At 49.8% G+C, this 13,501-nt stretch overlaps 1 protein-coding gene across 4 annotated transcripts in view; it reads left to right on the top strand.

The window, feature by feature from the left end:
- Positions 1-13,501, top strand: part of SNED1 (sushi, nidogen and EGF like domains 1) — a 122,389-nt gene that overhangs the window by 59,045 nt on the left and 49,843 nt on the right. For all 4 annotated transcript variants that reach the window (XM_043522043.1, XM_027829578.3, XM_043522044.1 and 1 more), the window contains 5 exons: positions 434-574; positions 2,195-2,357; positions 4,554-4,679; positions 6,001-6,114; positions 12,416-12,529. In XM_043522043.1, coding sequence (XP_043377978.1) covers positions 434-574; positions 2,195-2,357; positions 4,554-4,679; positions 6,001-6,114; positions 12,416-12,529 — 658 coding nt within the window. The remainder of the gene's footprint in view (positions 1-433; positions 575-2,194; positions 2,358-4,553; positions 4,680-6,000; positions 6,115-12,415; positions 12,530-13,501) is intronic.

Below are 13,501 nucleotides of genomic sequence, written 5' to 3'. Positions count from 1 at the left end.
GTCCAGCCAGGGAGCAGGGTCAATAGGTTAGAATGCAGGCACAAAGGACCCAGAACTACAATTCCCATAAGGCACTGTAGCAGCAATGCAAGAAGACTCGATGCTTAAGGTCAGCGCAAAACAAAACAAAACATCTCATTGATTTTCTTCATGGAACATTCTGTGGAAATCTATCTTTTCCCATGGAAAAAATTCAGTGCAACAAAACCCCATTTTCTAATGGCAAAATGTTCCACCTGAATAGATTCCACTAGCTTTAGTCCTTTCTAAAGGCAAAGTGTCTTTCTCCAATGAGTTCTCCCAAACTAAACAGGGCGACCCAAATGGGTCAATCTATTTTCTCTCTATTCCCAGCTATTTCTTCCTCTGCCAGTCTCCCTCCTCTGCTCTAGCTCCTCCTCCCTTAACCTGGATGTTTCTCCTGCTCTTGTAGGTAAACACCTTCCAGATTGTCCTCATCACTGACAGTAAACTCTCCTTTACCATCTTCAACTATGAGTCTATTACTTGGACCACAGGCATGCATGCCAGTAGCGGGGGAGATTTTGCTGGCCTGGGAGGCATCGCAGCACAGGTAAGCTCTGCCATTGCAGATGCTACTTCCTTTCTAATGCCTGGCACCGTAAGTCTTCAGAGCCTCCTGGTGCTATTTCTTTTACTATATGATTAATTTCTTGCCAGGATCATGAAGCAACTGAGGAAATTTAGATGGATTTTTTTTTCTGAAGTTCTTAAATATCCATGTGTTCTCTCCCTCGTTGATGCTAAAGCCATATAGGGGGCTTTGTTATAGCAAAACCACAGTTCTTTACATTGGCCAATGCCTCTTAATTCCTTTCCTTCCTAACCTCAGACTTCAAGAGCAGCCCAGCGGCTGCAGCAGCAGGCATCGCTTTCCATTGTATTTTTATTCCAGCCCTGTGTGGTGGGGTGGTGTTGTTTTTTTGAAACCACTGTCCACTCAGATGTGTGAATTTCCCACCAGTTGCTCTGTCCTTGGCCCGTTGCCTGCTCTCGTTTGAGAGTCTCCAGAAAGCAGGAAATCACAGGTGTAAAGGAAACGGACACGTTTCAAATCCCAGAATTCAAAAGTGTGGATTTTATGGCTGTAATCACAGCAGTAACCACGTGCCTTGGAAGGCAGACAGCGTTCCAGGAATACCCCACCCTAACACTGGCCAAAGAGAAGGGAAGTCTCAGAAAAGTCTCACCCAGTGGCAGTTTGTTAGTGAGTTTGCAAGAGTGAGCTGCAGCCACTCAGAGTGAGACAAAGCAGCTGGGCTCTGTTTAGGAACAGCAGGGCTCCACATGGCAAAGGAGCCTGCTTGGCCTATGCTAGCAGAGCTGTTCCCCGGACTTCTTTCTGTCCAAAATTTGTCTGGGCTCACCCTGCACACACATAATGCCAGGTGCAGAGGAGAATGAAAATAGAATAGACACCATATGCTTTTTCCAAGAAGTGAGTCATCAACGTGAGGGGATTGCTAAGGCAGCGAATGCTTCTGTTTGCTGAGGCTGCTATGCTGAGCTGTGCAGGAGGAGTGTTTCAGTGGGCAGGCCTTTGAATTCCCTTTCTTTTAAAGCTGTCATCAGTAGGTAGACTGGCTCTGTGTCCTGCTCTTTATTCATAACCATTTTGTGTGCAGCCATGCAGGACTTCCTACCAACCAGGATTGTGTACTCCTTACGTTGTTGTTTGTGTTCCTAGAAGGCCCAGCTGAGATCAGGGCTTTGTTGTGCTGGGTGCTGTGCAGATGTGTGGGATACGCCTCCAGTGCACCTGGAAGTGTAATTTCCAGGCAGGTAGATGTACATGCGCTAGCTTTGATGGAGCTAGCATGCTAAAAATAGCAGTGAGAGCTGGCAGCACGGCCTAGCCACCTGCATACGATGGTACTCAGGTGGCTAGATCATTGGTAGAGCCAGGATTAAAACTGCCTTAACTACTAGACCACACTATTTTCAGGGCCTTGTTGTGCTGGCCCTGTATACATGTGCCCAGCAACCCCAGAGCATAAGCTAATAGTGAGATGATAGTGAAATAAATAGCAGTCAAAGAAACGAACTTCTTCCCTTTTTTATTTTCTTGTGGATTTCTTCTTCTCAGGGTGCTGGACCATTGTGAAAATGAGGCATTCCTGTCTCTTTCCCTTCCCCCCACTAGAGTTTTCACTTTCCGCCCTTGTCTTCCTAGGCAGGTTTCAATGCCGGTGATGGAAAGCGCTACTTCAACATTCCCGGATCCCGCACCGATGACATCGTCGACGTGGAGATGACTACAAATGTGGGTATCCCCGGGCGCTGGGTGTTCAGAATCGATGATGCCCAGGTGCAAGTGGGGGGCTGCAACAACACAAGTAAGAGGACAGCAGTTAGGTTTGTTTAAACAAACAATTCTTCACTCCCTTCTCTAGGTTTTCTTTCTTTCCCTGCATAATGCCAGTGCCCATGAAAAGAGGGAAGAGAGCAGCCATGCAGTGGGACTTATCAGGAAAAAGAGTTAAGGGTATTGTGGGAGGAAATCCTAGAAACCACCAGCCCGATGAATGGCTGCAATAAAATAAATGGCCAACAGAATACTGGATGCGTTGACATAAGGCCAGAGTACAAAGCAAACCAAAGTGAGGTGGTTACTGTACCATGCACTGGCTGAGCCAAGTTCAAGGCCATACACCTCTTGCCGAGGTCAATGGGAGTTGTCCTCCTATACCATGGCTGAGTGGCTCGCTGTGTTTGCTTATGGGAAGGCTGCTCTCGCCCTTGAAGGGGGGCACCATAGAACAATAAGGCTACATCTTTAATGAGAAAAGGGCTAATGATGTCAGGCCAAATTCAACCCCCTTAAGCAAGGCAGGGCTCTGTTGCAATGAATGGAGTTGTGCCTGCTTCTCCTAGGACTGCATTTGGCACATTGGCCCTCTCTGCATTGGGGAAGAGACAGTACAGGCAGAACCCCCAATTCATCGCAATAACTACTGCGCTTCAGAGTTGCACCATACCTTATGTAAGCGGGGGGATGGTCCTGCTATTGTGGGGAACTTTCCTAGCTTCTGCACTTCCCTGGTGGAATCGGCTAGCGAAAGGATCTGAGTCCTCGCTCCCACTTCCTTTACCCAGAGGCCTGCCTGACCTCAAGGACTCCCCTTCCTCCCTCCTGTGTGGCAGAGTCCTCATGACCCCAACAAGTCTGGGCCCAGGATTCCTGGGAGGCTGAATCCCCAGTCTCATCATGGTCACTTAGGATAGGGGCTAGGGTGTCCCCATTCCGGGGTACTCGCTCCGCACTGGCCATGTCCCTGGCCCAGTGAGTACTACATTAAATTCAAACCAAATAAAATTCAGCAAACAGAAACTATAATAAAAATAAGGAAAGAAATGGGAAAGGTTAAAGGAAACAAGGACCCCGCCTTGTGGGCATGGGGATACCACAGCCAGCCCTCTCTGGGATGTAAGGGAAGGTCACAGTCTGTTCTTCAGCTGTCCCAGGCCTCCCCCCAGGCCCTGGCTGTGCTGCGGTGACACTACGGATCAGATCCTGCTCTGGCGGTGGTCACACGCCCTCAGGCGCTAGGTGGTAGGGACCCTTCTCCCCAGTGTCACCCCTCCCATTGGGATCATGTCCCCGCACTGAGTCCGGCCTGCAAGGACTCTTGTCTGGCAACAGCTCCCTGCATTGGGCCCTCTGCCAAGGGCCCCCCTCACTCTCTGCAGCTGCTAGCCATGCTCGCCTCCAGTGTTATTTGTGGCACAGCTGGTGTCTGCTCCCCAGCTCTGGGCCCGCAGCTCCCGCTGTAGCTCAGCCCTGGCTCCCCATTGGCGTGGAAGGTCTGTGCGGTGCCAGCTCCAGCTGCTCCAGCTCCCCAGCTCTGCCTCCTCTGGCTCAGTGCTGCTGCTTCTCTGCCCCCAGCTCAGCCCTGGCTGCTGCTCTCCCCTTAGCTCTTCCCTACTCTGGTTCAGGCAGCTCCCACTCACACATAGGATGGGCCCTGGGCTCCTGACTCTCTCATTGGCCTGCCTGCCATGTCAATCAGGCTGACCTGGAGTGTGGCCTCTCCCCATTGGGCCTGGAGGCTGTCAGTCTCAGGATCCTGATTTCTCTTCATCCCTTCCCCTTTCTTTTGGTACTGGGAGAGGGCTGACCAAAAACCCAACTACGTTTCAGGGAGGGGCCAACAGCCCCCCACATTTATACTGGTATGTCCCATATAGATAGGCCCCTAGCCACTCTGTGCCTCAGTTCCCCATCTGTACAATGGGGATAACAGCTCTGCCATGTCTCCCAGAGGTGCTGTGAGGATAGCTACATTAAAGACTATGAGGTGCCCGGACACCATGGTAACGGGGGCCATATGAGTACTATAGCCAGAATGTGTTGCCAAATAAATGCACTGAAACAAACCAAATAGCTACGTTATGGCATGGCTGGGGCTGGAAGTCCCTAGGGATGCAGGAGGAAGTTGGTTCAGTCCAATGCTATTGTTGCTAAGACATATTGTAGGAGTCTTGTGGCACGCGTTCTCTTCCATTAAAAGGTGTGCTACCTTGGTTTGCAGCCTCCGTGTGTTTGACGTTACGCCCCTGTTTGAACGGGGGGAAGTGTATTGAGGACTGCATCACGGGAAATCCCTCCTACACCTGCTCCTGCCTTGCAGGCTTCACGGGCAAGAGATGTCATCTTGGTAAGTGCTCTCTGCGCCGTCCTGCATGCGCATGTTAATGGGGTACAAACATTTCTCCTCCCTCTGAAGCTTGCACCTCCATGTTAGCATCTTCCCTTCTGGAGACCTGCCTCAAACTAACTGCCATTATCCTGTGCTGCTTAGAAGAAAATTCTCCCAGTCCCAGGAACAATTAGCCAACAAAAGGGCACTTCTGTTCCATAGGAAGGATGGTCTAGTGGCTAGGGTGTTAGCTTAGGACTCAGAAGACCTGGGTTCAGTTTTTGTGATCTGCCTCAGACTGCCTGTGGAATCTTGGACAAATCACTTAGTCTCTTTGTGCCTCAGTTCCCCATCTGTACAATGGGGATAATGGCACTGCCCCGCCTCTCAGGGGGCGTTGCAAGGATAAATAATTAATGATTGGGAGGCGCTTGGGTACTATAAGAATGGGGCCTGTATACGTACCATACAGTCTGAGAACAGGAAGATATGGCTGGGATGGAATGATGCTTTCTGATCAGCCAGCCACAGGCCGAGAAGAGAACATGCCAGTGATGCCCTACTCATCCTTATGGCCCCCGTAGTCTGTGGCTGACGTATGACGGAAATGGGGACAGTTGTGGGGGTGAAGCGGAGTCTGTCTGTAGCTCTGTTCTGCCCCAGGCCGGGGGGCACTCCATGCCACATGGAGCGATAGTAACCTGAGATCTGTCCAGGTGTTGGTGAGCATGAGCGGCAGGTGAAGCTTCCCCTGGGGGAGGCTAGCTCCCTGTCCTGCCTCTTCTGCCCATGGCCCGTTGCCCTCCCCACTTACCAGCCCCCCAACAGCCACTTGCCGCGTCCCTCCTCTCCTCCACATCCCCTCTTCCCCCAAGGCCCTCACCCCTTGCACTCTCTGTTTCCCTCCTCTTCTCCACCCCCCTGCACCATGAGACCCCTGCTCCTGCCTGCAGGGACACAGCAAGCAGCGGGGACCTCTGGAGAGCAGGGGTAGAGTGCAGGAGAGGAGGGACTCATCCAGGGAGCAGCGGGTGGTGGAGGTCTCAAGGAAGGGGCAGAGAAGGGAGGGGAAGAGGTGGAGCGCAGGCAGGGCAACCATGGCCCAGGCGTCTGGTGGTGGGTTGGCAGCGGCTGTGCCAGGGGAGGCTTAGGGGAGGCTAAGGGAGGCTAAGGCCTCCCCTAAGCCTCCCCTAGCCTGTTATATCCACCACCTATGTCGGTGAGCCCTCCTGGCCATGGGGTCGCTCTGGTGTTCCATGTTTCTTTGCTGCTTTTCCCCTTGCCACAGGGCGGGTGTCACATGCCCCTAACCCTCGGCTCCACCGCTGTTCTCTTTCAGATTTGGATGAGTGTCTTTCCCACCCGTGTCAGAACAGTGCCACCTGCATCAATGGCATCAACAGCTTCAGCTGTCAATGCCCACCAGGGTTCAAAGGAGCCATGTGTGAGACAGGTGCGTTGGGCTGCCCAGCTAGACATGTGGCCCACAATGCATTGCAGATGGGCTAAAAACCAAATACAGCTTGGCTGAGAGAGTGCAAACTCAGTGCACTCTGGGAGAGGATCCTTTGTTCTGTTCACACATGGGAACGTGGAGTGAGGAACCTCCACTAATGTCTGCCCACCTGGGACTGACTCTGGGCACTGGCTCGCTTCCTGCACATGCAGCTGGATTCAACAGCTATTCCGGCCAATGGAAAGACTTCCTTTGGCTGCACAGGGCTTTGAGTCAGGCCTTTTCCTTGGGAACATGGCAATGCTCCCACAGTGAAGTCCTCTGCATATAAATTGGTGGAGTGGAAACACACACGAAGGAAAGCCTCAAAGGCTGCATTGATTGTATTCTAAGGCTTGGCTTCCAGTTCTAGTCTAGAGGCAGGATAATGGGATGGGGAGATAGGAACTCCTGAGTTCTGATCCCAGCTCTGACACTGACTCCTGCTGGGGCCTCAGACAAGTCGCCTAGTGCAATGTTCTCCCATCCTAACTCTCTGTGACATAAATGGGAACGCTCCCGGAGGGAGGCACCAAATCAGCATGGGTAAGAGTGATTGGAATGGGCCTTTAACCTCCCACTGTCAGTTTCCCCTCTGTCAGAGGGGGATAACAGGATGTACCTTTCAGAGTGGACAGGCAGCCTGTGGAACTCACTGCCTGGGGATGTTGTGAATGCCAAAAGCATAACTGGATTCAAAAGAGAACTGGATACATTCATGGAGGATAGGTCCATCCATGGCTATTAGCCAAGATTAGCCAAGAGGCTTGGGTGTCCCTAAGCCTCTGACTGCCAAATGCTGAGAGTGGATTACAGGGGATGGGTCACTCAATAATTGCTTTGTTCTGTTCATTCCCTCTGAAGCATCTGGCACCAGCCACAGTGAGGGAGAGGATACTGGGCTAGACGGACCATTGGTCTGACCCAGTATGGCGGTTCATAGAATCATAGAATATCAGGGTTGGAAGGGATCTCAGGAGCTTATCTAGTCCAACCCCCTACTCAAAGCAGGACCAATCCCCAACTAAATCATCCCAGCTAGGGCTTTGTCATGCCTGACCTCAAAAACCTCAAAGGAACGAGATTCCACCACATCCCTAGGTAACCCATTCCAGTGCTTCACCACCCTCCTAGTGAAAAAGTTTTTCCCTAATATCCAACCTAAACCTCTCCCAGTGCAACTTGAGACCATTATTCCTTGTTCTGTCATCTGCTACCACTGAGAACAGCCTAGATGCATCCTCTTTGGAACCCCCTTTCAGGTTGTTGAAAGCAGCTATCAAATCCCCCCTGATTCTTCTCTTCTGCAGACTAAATAATCCCAGTTCCCTCAGCTTCTCCTCATAAATCATGTGCTCCAGTCCCCTAATCATTTTTGTTGCCAATTTTTCCACATCCTTCTTGTAGTGTGGGGCCGAAAACTGGACACAGTACTCCAGATGAGGCCTCACCAATGCCGAATAGAGGGGAACGATCACATCCCTCAATCTACTGGCAATGCTCCTACTTATACAGCCCAAAATGCCGTTAGCCTTCTTGGCAACAAGGGCACACTGTTGCCACATATCCAGCTTCTCGTCCACTGTAACTGCTAGGTCCTTTTCTGCAGAACTGCTGCCTAGCTACTTGGTCCCTAGTCTGTAGCAGTGCATGGGATTCTTCCATCCTAAATGCATCATCAGATTTCTTTTGGCCCAATCCTCTAATTTGTCTAGGTCCCTCTGCATCCTATCTCTACCCTCCAGCGTATCTATCACTCCTCCCAGTTTAGTGTCATCTGCAAACTTGCTGAGGGTGCAGTCCACACCGTTCTCCAGATCCTTAATGAAGATATTGAACAAAACCGGCCCCAGGACCGACTCTTGGGCACGCCGCTGGATACCGGCTGCCAACTAGACATGAAGCCATTGATCACTACCCGTTGAGCCTGATGATCTAGCCAGCTTTCAATCCACCTTATAGTCCACTCATCCAGCCCATACTTCTTTAACTTGCTGGCAAGAATACTGTGGGAGACCAGATCAAAAGCTTTGCTTTGCCATTCTTATGAATGTGAGGGACAAGGCTGAGGCTGGGCAACTCCCTTAGGCTCTCCTGAAAAGTTAGGGTCAGATCCTCCCCATCCCCCACTCTCGATTGAGTAATACCTACCACTGCAAATAACCCCACTGAAGCAATGGGCTTCTTGTGGAACGAAGCATGGCTGCACGAAGGGGCAGGATCTGGCTCTTGAGGCCTGTCAATGCTCTGTAGTTTTTATCCAGCAGGAACCTTCAACTGGCTTAAAGAAACACCCACCGAGCTCAGTGGCATGGTCCAGAAGCACTTCTATGCTCCTTGTAGAGAGCTACATGCATCCTGGATTTGGACTTTGCAAATCCAAATGAAACTGGTGTGGTTGCAAGTGCCTCTTATCTGACACTGATGGTGCATTTCTGAGCTGTCTGGGTGTTAGCACAGTGCATGTCAGCAAATCATTTTGAAGCCCTGTCCACTGTTGGTAGGTCCTGCTTAATGAAATAAGCTAGGTGTTGTTTAATTAGAATGCAAGTGGCCCTGCTCTCTGCAAGACTTTCACCAGTTCAGGTTTGGTCCAGAGCCCTTTAAAGTCAAGGGGAACCTTTCCACTGGTTTAGTGAACTTTGGCTACAGCCCTTGTTGTACTGAGTTGAGGCTAATCCACACAGCAATATAATCAAGAATTAGTATATCCACCCAGTCATGTGACATGTGCAGACTCCTCTGGGCATGAGGATGGCAGCAAGGGCCATATTTTAAGAGCTCAAGGGCGGATGTTCAAGTTCTCAGCACCCACAATCGGAGCCAGATTTTCAGAGGAGCTCAGCTTCCCTTTAGACACCTAAATAAGGGGCAGAGTTTCAAGAGTGCTCAGCACGCAGTGTGGCTCCTTAGTCTGCATCCTTTATCATGGAACCCCATCAAGACACTCCAGCCTCCAGGCTGAGTGTATTTTATAAGAGGGAATCTTATGTGCCCTGGGACAGCTAAGCCAAGAAACAGTGAGGGAAATTCTGAACCAACCTACTGAAAAATCAGCCATCTTATAAATAAGCCGGTGTAAGCCTCTACAGAGCTGTATCCAAAGAGGAGACCCATTCACTGAGTTCTCAGAGATCTTAAAACAAAGAACAGAAGCTTAGCTCCAAGCTATTCAAGTCTGGACACATCCGTGTCCGTGTCCTCAGCCATCCTGTCTGATCTCTTGATCCCTTGGGACGGGAAGTGGTTGGCATTCTCTAGAGAGGCAAGAAGATATTACAGCCCTGGCTGAGTTCTCCCTTGCAGTTGGACACCAGGCTGCTGTATTGGATCCAACCTTTGGATCTCATGTACTTCCAAGCCTACTGAGTCTGAGCAGTGTCCAGACTCTGCCTCTAAGTCTGGCTTCTCTGGAACCCTTCCAAGGTACAGTCCCCTGCTGCCTTCTCAGGATGTGGGATCCCACGGTCCAGCTGCCTAGAATCCAAGGCCAGTGCTGCTCCATAAGTCTCCCCAAAACTTAAGCATGTCCTCCGCAGAGCTTTTCCTAAAGTTTTTTCTAATATGTAACCTAAGTCTCCCTTGCAGCAGATTAAACCCATTACTTCTTGTCCTACCTTCAGTAGATGTTCAGAGTAGTTAATCACAGTCCTTTTTAAAACAGCCCTTAACATATTTGATTAGTTATCAGATCCCCCTCAGTTGTCTTTTCTCAAGACTAAACATGCCTAAGTTTTTTAGGTCAGGTTTTTAAAACCTTTTATCAGAACTGGACACTCTGCTCCCACTGAGGCCTCAGAAATGCTGATTAGAGCAGGATAATTACCTCCCATGTCTTACATACCACACTCCTGTTCTATAATTTCCTGGGTCCTCTTTGTTCCTCTTTTTAATGATCGGTACTGTTTGCCCTTCTTCAGTCCTTGTGACCTCACCTGTCCTCCAGGAGTTCTCAAAGATAATTGGTAACAGTTCCCAGATTACTTCAGCCAGTTCTTTAACGATCTTAGGATGAATTTCATCAGACCCTAATGACTTGAATATATCTAATTTATCTAAGTATTCTTTAAACTGTTCTATTCTTATTTTGGCTTCTGTTCCTTCCTTCCCTTTTTACCCAGTCGGTCCTTCCTTCCATAGAGAACCATACTTCTCTATGCCAATATTTCAGTCATCTAAATTGCCAAGCAGATTTCCCCACTGATTTCCCTCTTGTTGCTCCTATGATCCATGCACTTCCAGTGTGTCAGCCTTCAGAAGTGCTGATGCTTCTCCCCCTCAGAGCAGATGAGGGTGTTCAGAGGCCTAATTTTGGAAGGGAGAGGCTCTTGTGATAGCTCAGCTGAGTGGTGATGGGACAGCAGAGGGCAATGGGGTGAATCTGCAAGGTGTGAATATGCTTCTTGCCTTCCAGCTGGGGAGAGTGAGAGCCGGCCAGCAGGGACAATTCAGTGGCAATTGGAGAACATTGGAGAGGAGGGGTCACAGAGGCTGGGTGCCTGGGGCCCTGGGAGGACCGTGGCAAATGGGGATAGGGTGACCACCTTTGTTGGCTGGAAATAAGGGAGAGCCACATGAAAAATAAGGGACAACACTTTATTTTAAGGGACATTGCAGGAAAACACCATTTCTCTTAACATAGCATGTATTTGTCTCTCAAGTATACATTTCTGCTGCCCTCAAGAATACAATGCAATTGTCATAAATTTCAATTTAATGTTTCAAATGGTAAAGGGACAGTCCCTTAAAATAAGGGATGGCTGGTCCCCCTAGTTGGGGTATGCATATCTGTCCCATAGAGCCCTACAGCACATGCCTCAGCTTTGGCCACCTGGGGCTCTAGAGGGGCTGTGTCAAGCTTATGTTTGGCACCCCGCCCCAAATGAGTAGGGTTCCCACATCCAGGTTATAAAAGACCGGGACATCCAGAGTGATCCAGAGTCCATACAGCTGAACAGCTGGCACTGTGCACTGAATACCCATCCCAGGCCAGCTGTCTAAAAAGGCAAGGTGCTGTTCAGGATGCACAATGGTGTGATGGGGCCCACAGTCATTCTACGAATCCAGGCTGGAGGGGTTGGGGTGCACAAGAGCTGTAGGATTGGGGTCGGTTGTGTACGAAGCATGCTGCCATGGCAGATGATGATTCTGATATTGGGGCCTCATCTGGAGCCGACTGAAATCCAAGGGGTCTTTACATTGACTCCAATGGGCTTTGGCTCAGTTCTTTACTGGGAGCCATCAGGCAGAAACTGGACAAAAAGCTACACCTGCCTGGCAGGCAGCTGTCACTTAGGGTCAGAGCAAGCCAAACATGAGGGCTTCCTTCCAGAAACACCAAGCAGGAGAAATTGCAAACAGACACTGACCAGAGTTTCTACTGGGGGCTGTTCTCAGAGTGACATATAGCTGCGCCTGCCCAGCGCAATGGACTCCTCTGGATGAGCCACCTCAGTCCGAGCACAGGCCCATGGTACTACCACGGGCCTCAGCAATTTTCCCTAAATAGCTGCAGTATCTTGGCCTCCAATAAGATAACTTGTCCTAGGGAGCGAATAAGAAAGTGGATGTTTACTAAAGGAAAACACATCCAAGAGCAAACATGGCACCAGCACCCAAAGGAAGAAGGTAAATGAACCAGCTGAACTGTCCAAGTCAGGAATTATTGTCTGATTTGCCCCAGTGTGATAATAGCATCCTACATGGTCCACATCTCTGTATAACTCCTTCCTCCTTGCATGTCACTGTTGAACCAGACTTCAGGGGAGCAAGTGCTAAAGGGGAGGGAAATGTAATGCAAAGGTACGTGATTTACTTAAAAAAAAAAAAACAAAAAAACTAATGTGCAAGAATTGGAGAGAATTAATTAGTGCTGCCCCCTGCTGGTGTGGTGGTGCTTGGCTCGCTGGGATGGTATGATTTTTGATGGTGGGGCTAGTGGCTTCTATAAAGATGAGCAAAAAACCCTACACTTTGAGGACCTGTCATTCCATAAAGGCCCTGGGATTCACAAGCTATCCTTCTCCCTTTTTCCAGCAGTAGGACTTGAATGGGAGGAAAAACACCAGCAGTCCAGTTCCCTTTCCAGCCAAAGGATCTGATGGGGAGGCAGTGTCTGGGAGACGGGTCCTTATGGCAACCATGGGGGTGGGCTTGGAAGGTGCGAGGGCTCCAGGTTGGGAGGGGAATGTTCTGAGCTTTGCGTGTCATTCCCCAGCACCAGATTCAATCTCTCGTTTGTTTATTTTGAACATTGCAGTGGAGTCACCCTGTGAAATGAAGGAGTGCCAGAATGGCGGGCAGTGCCAAGTGGCAAACAAGACAGCGGTGTGTGTGTGTCAGGCAGGATATACAGGAGACTCCTGCGAGATAGGTAAGAAGTCAATTGGATGACCATGTGTTGGAATGGCCTCAAGTGAGAGATGAAGTCTTAGGGTGAAATCTCATATGTTCCACTTGAACTGAGGTGACTTTCTGGGCCTTCCAGCAGGTGTCGGATTGTTCCCAGGGAGGTACCCCCTGCATGTTTGGGTTGGCTTTTCCTACCTCCCTAATTCCTCAAATTAGCAGTATTTGGAGGGCGACGTTTTGTATTATTGTATGTTTAGTTGATTTTCAACTTCATCCTTGCCCAACTGGGTCCATATAGATCATTACTCTCCTCTGAAAGCATTCACAAGGATCTTAGAGGAAGTGAAGACCCCAAAAGACGTATGTGTAGGCCAGAGATGAGACCACACCTAATACCAGAGAGGTCCACGTGGGTGGGTGGAGGGTCAATAATGAAAGTGGAGTGAGCTAGATCAAAACGTGCCTGAGGGCAGAGACAAAGAAGTACACTAGAAGTGATGCATAAAGCAAGCATCTGGGAGTCGGAGGAGTGTAGAGTGCTAGGTTTTCTCTAGGAGAGAGTGCAGGGGTCAGAGGCAAGTCAGAAATCTAGAACCTGGCAGATGCGTTCATCTGGAGGAGGAGCTAGAGAAGAGATCTAGCCCTAAAGAGATGCACACACCTGGAGTTGGAATCAGAATAAGGATAGAGCTCTAGAATCATAGAATATCAGGGGTTGGAAGGGACCTCAGGAGCTCATCTAGTCCAACCCCCTGCTCAAAGCAGGACCAATCCCCAACTAAATCATCCCAGCCAGGGTTTTGTCAAGCCTGACCTTAAAAACTTCAAAGGAAGGAGATTCCACCACCTCCCTAGATAACACATTCCAGGGCTTCACCACCCTCTTAGTGAAAAAGTTTTTCCTAATATCCAACCTAAACCTCCCCCACTGCAACCTGAGACCATTACTCCTCGTTCTGTCATCTGCTACCACTGAGAACAGCCTAGACCCATC

This window comes from Chelonia mydas, chromosome 9 (genome assembly GCF_015237465.2).
Source record: "Chelonia mydas isolate rCheMyd1 chromosome 9, rCheMyd1.pri.v2, whole genome shotgun sequence".
Lineage (NCBI taxonomy): Eukaryota > Metazoa > Chordata > Testudines > Cheloniidae > Chelonia > Chelonia mydas.
The sequence above is the reverse complement of the archived record's forward strand: the minus strand, read 5'-3'. Positions and strand labels throughout refer to the sequence as shown.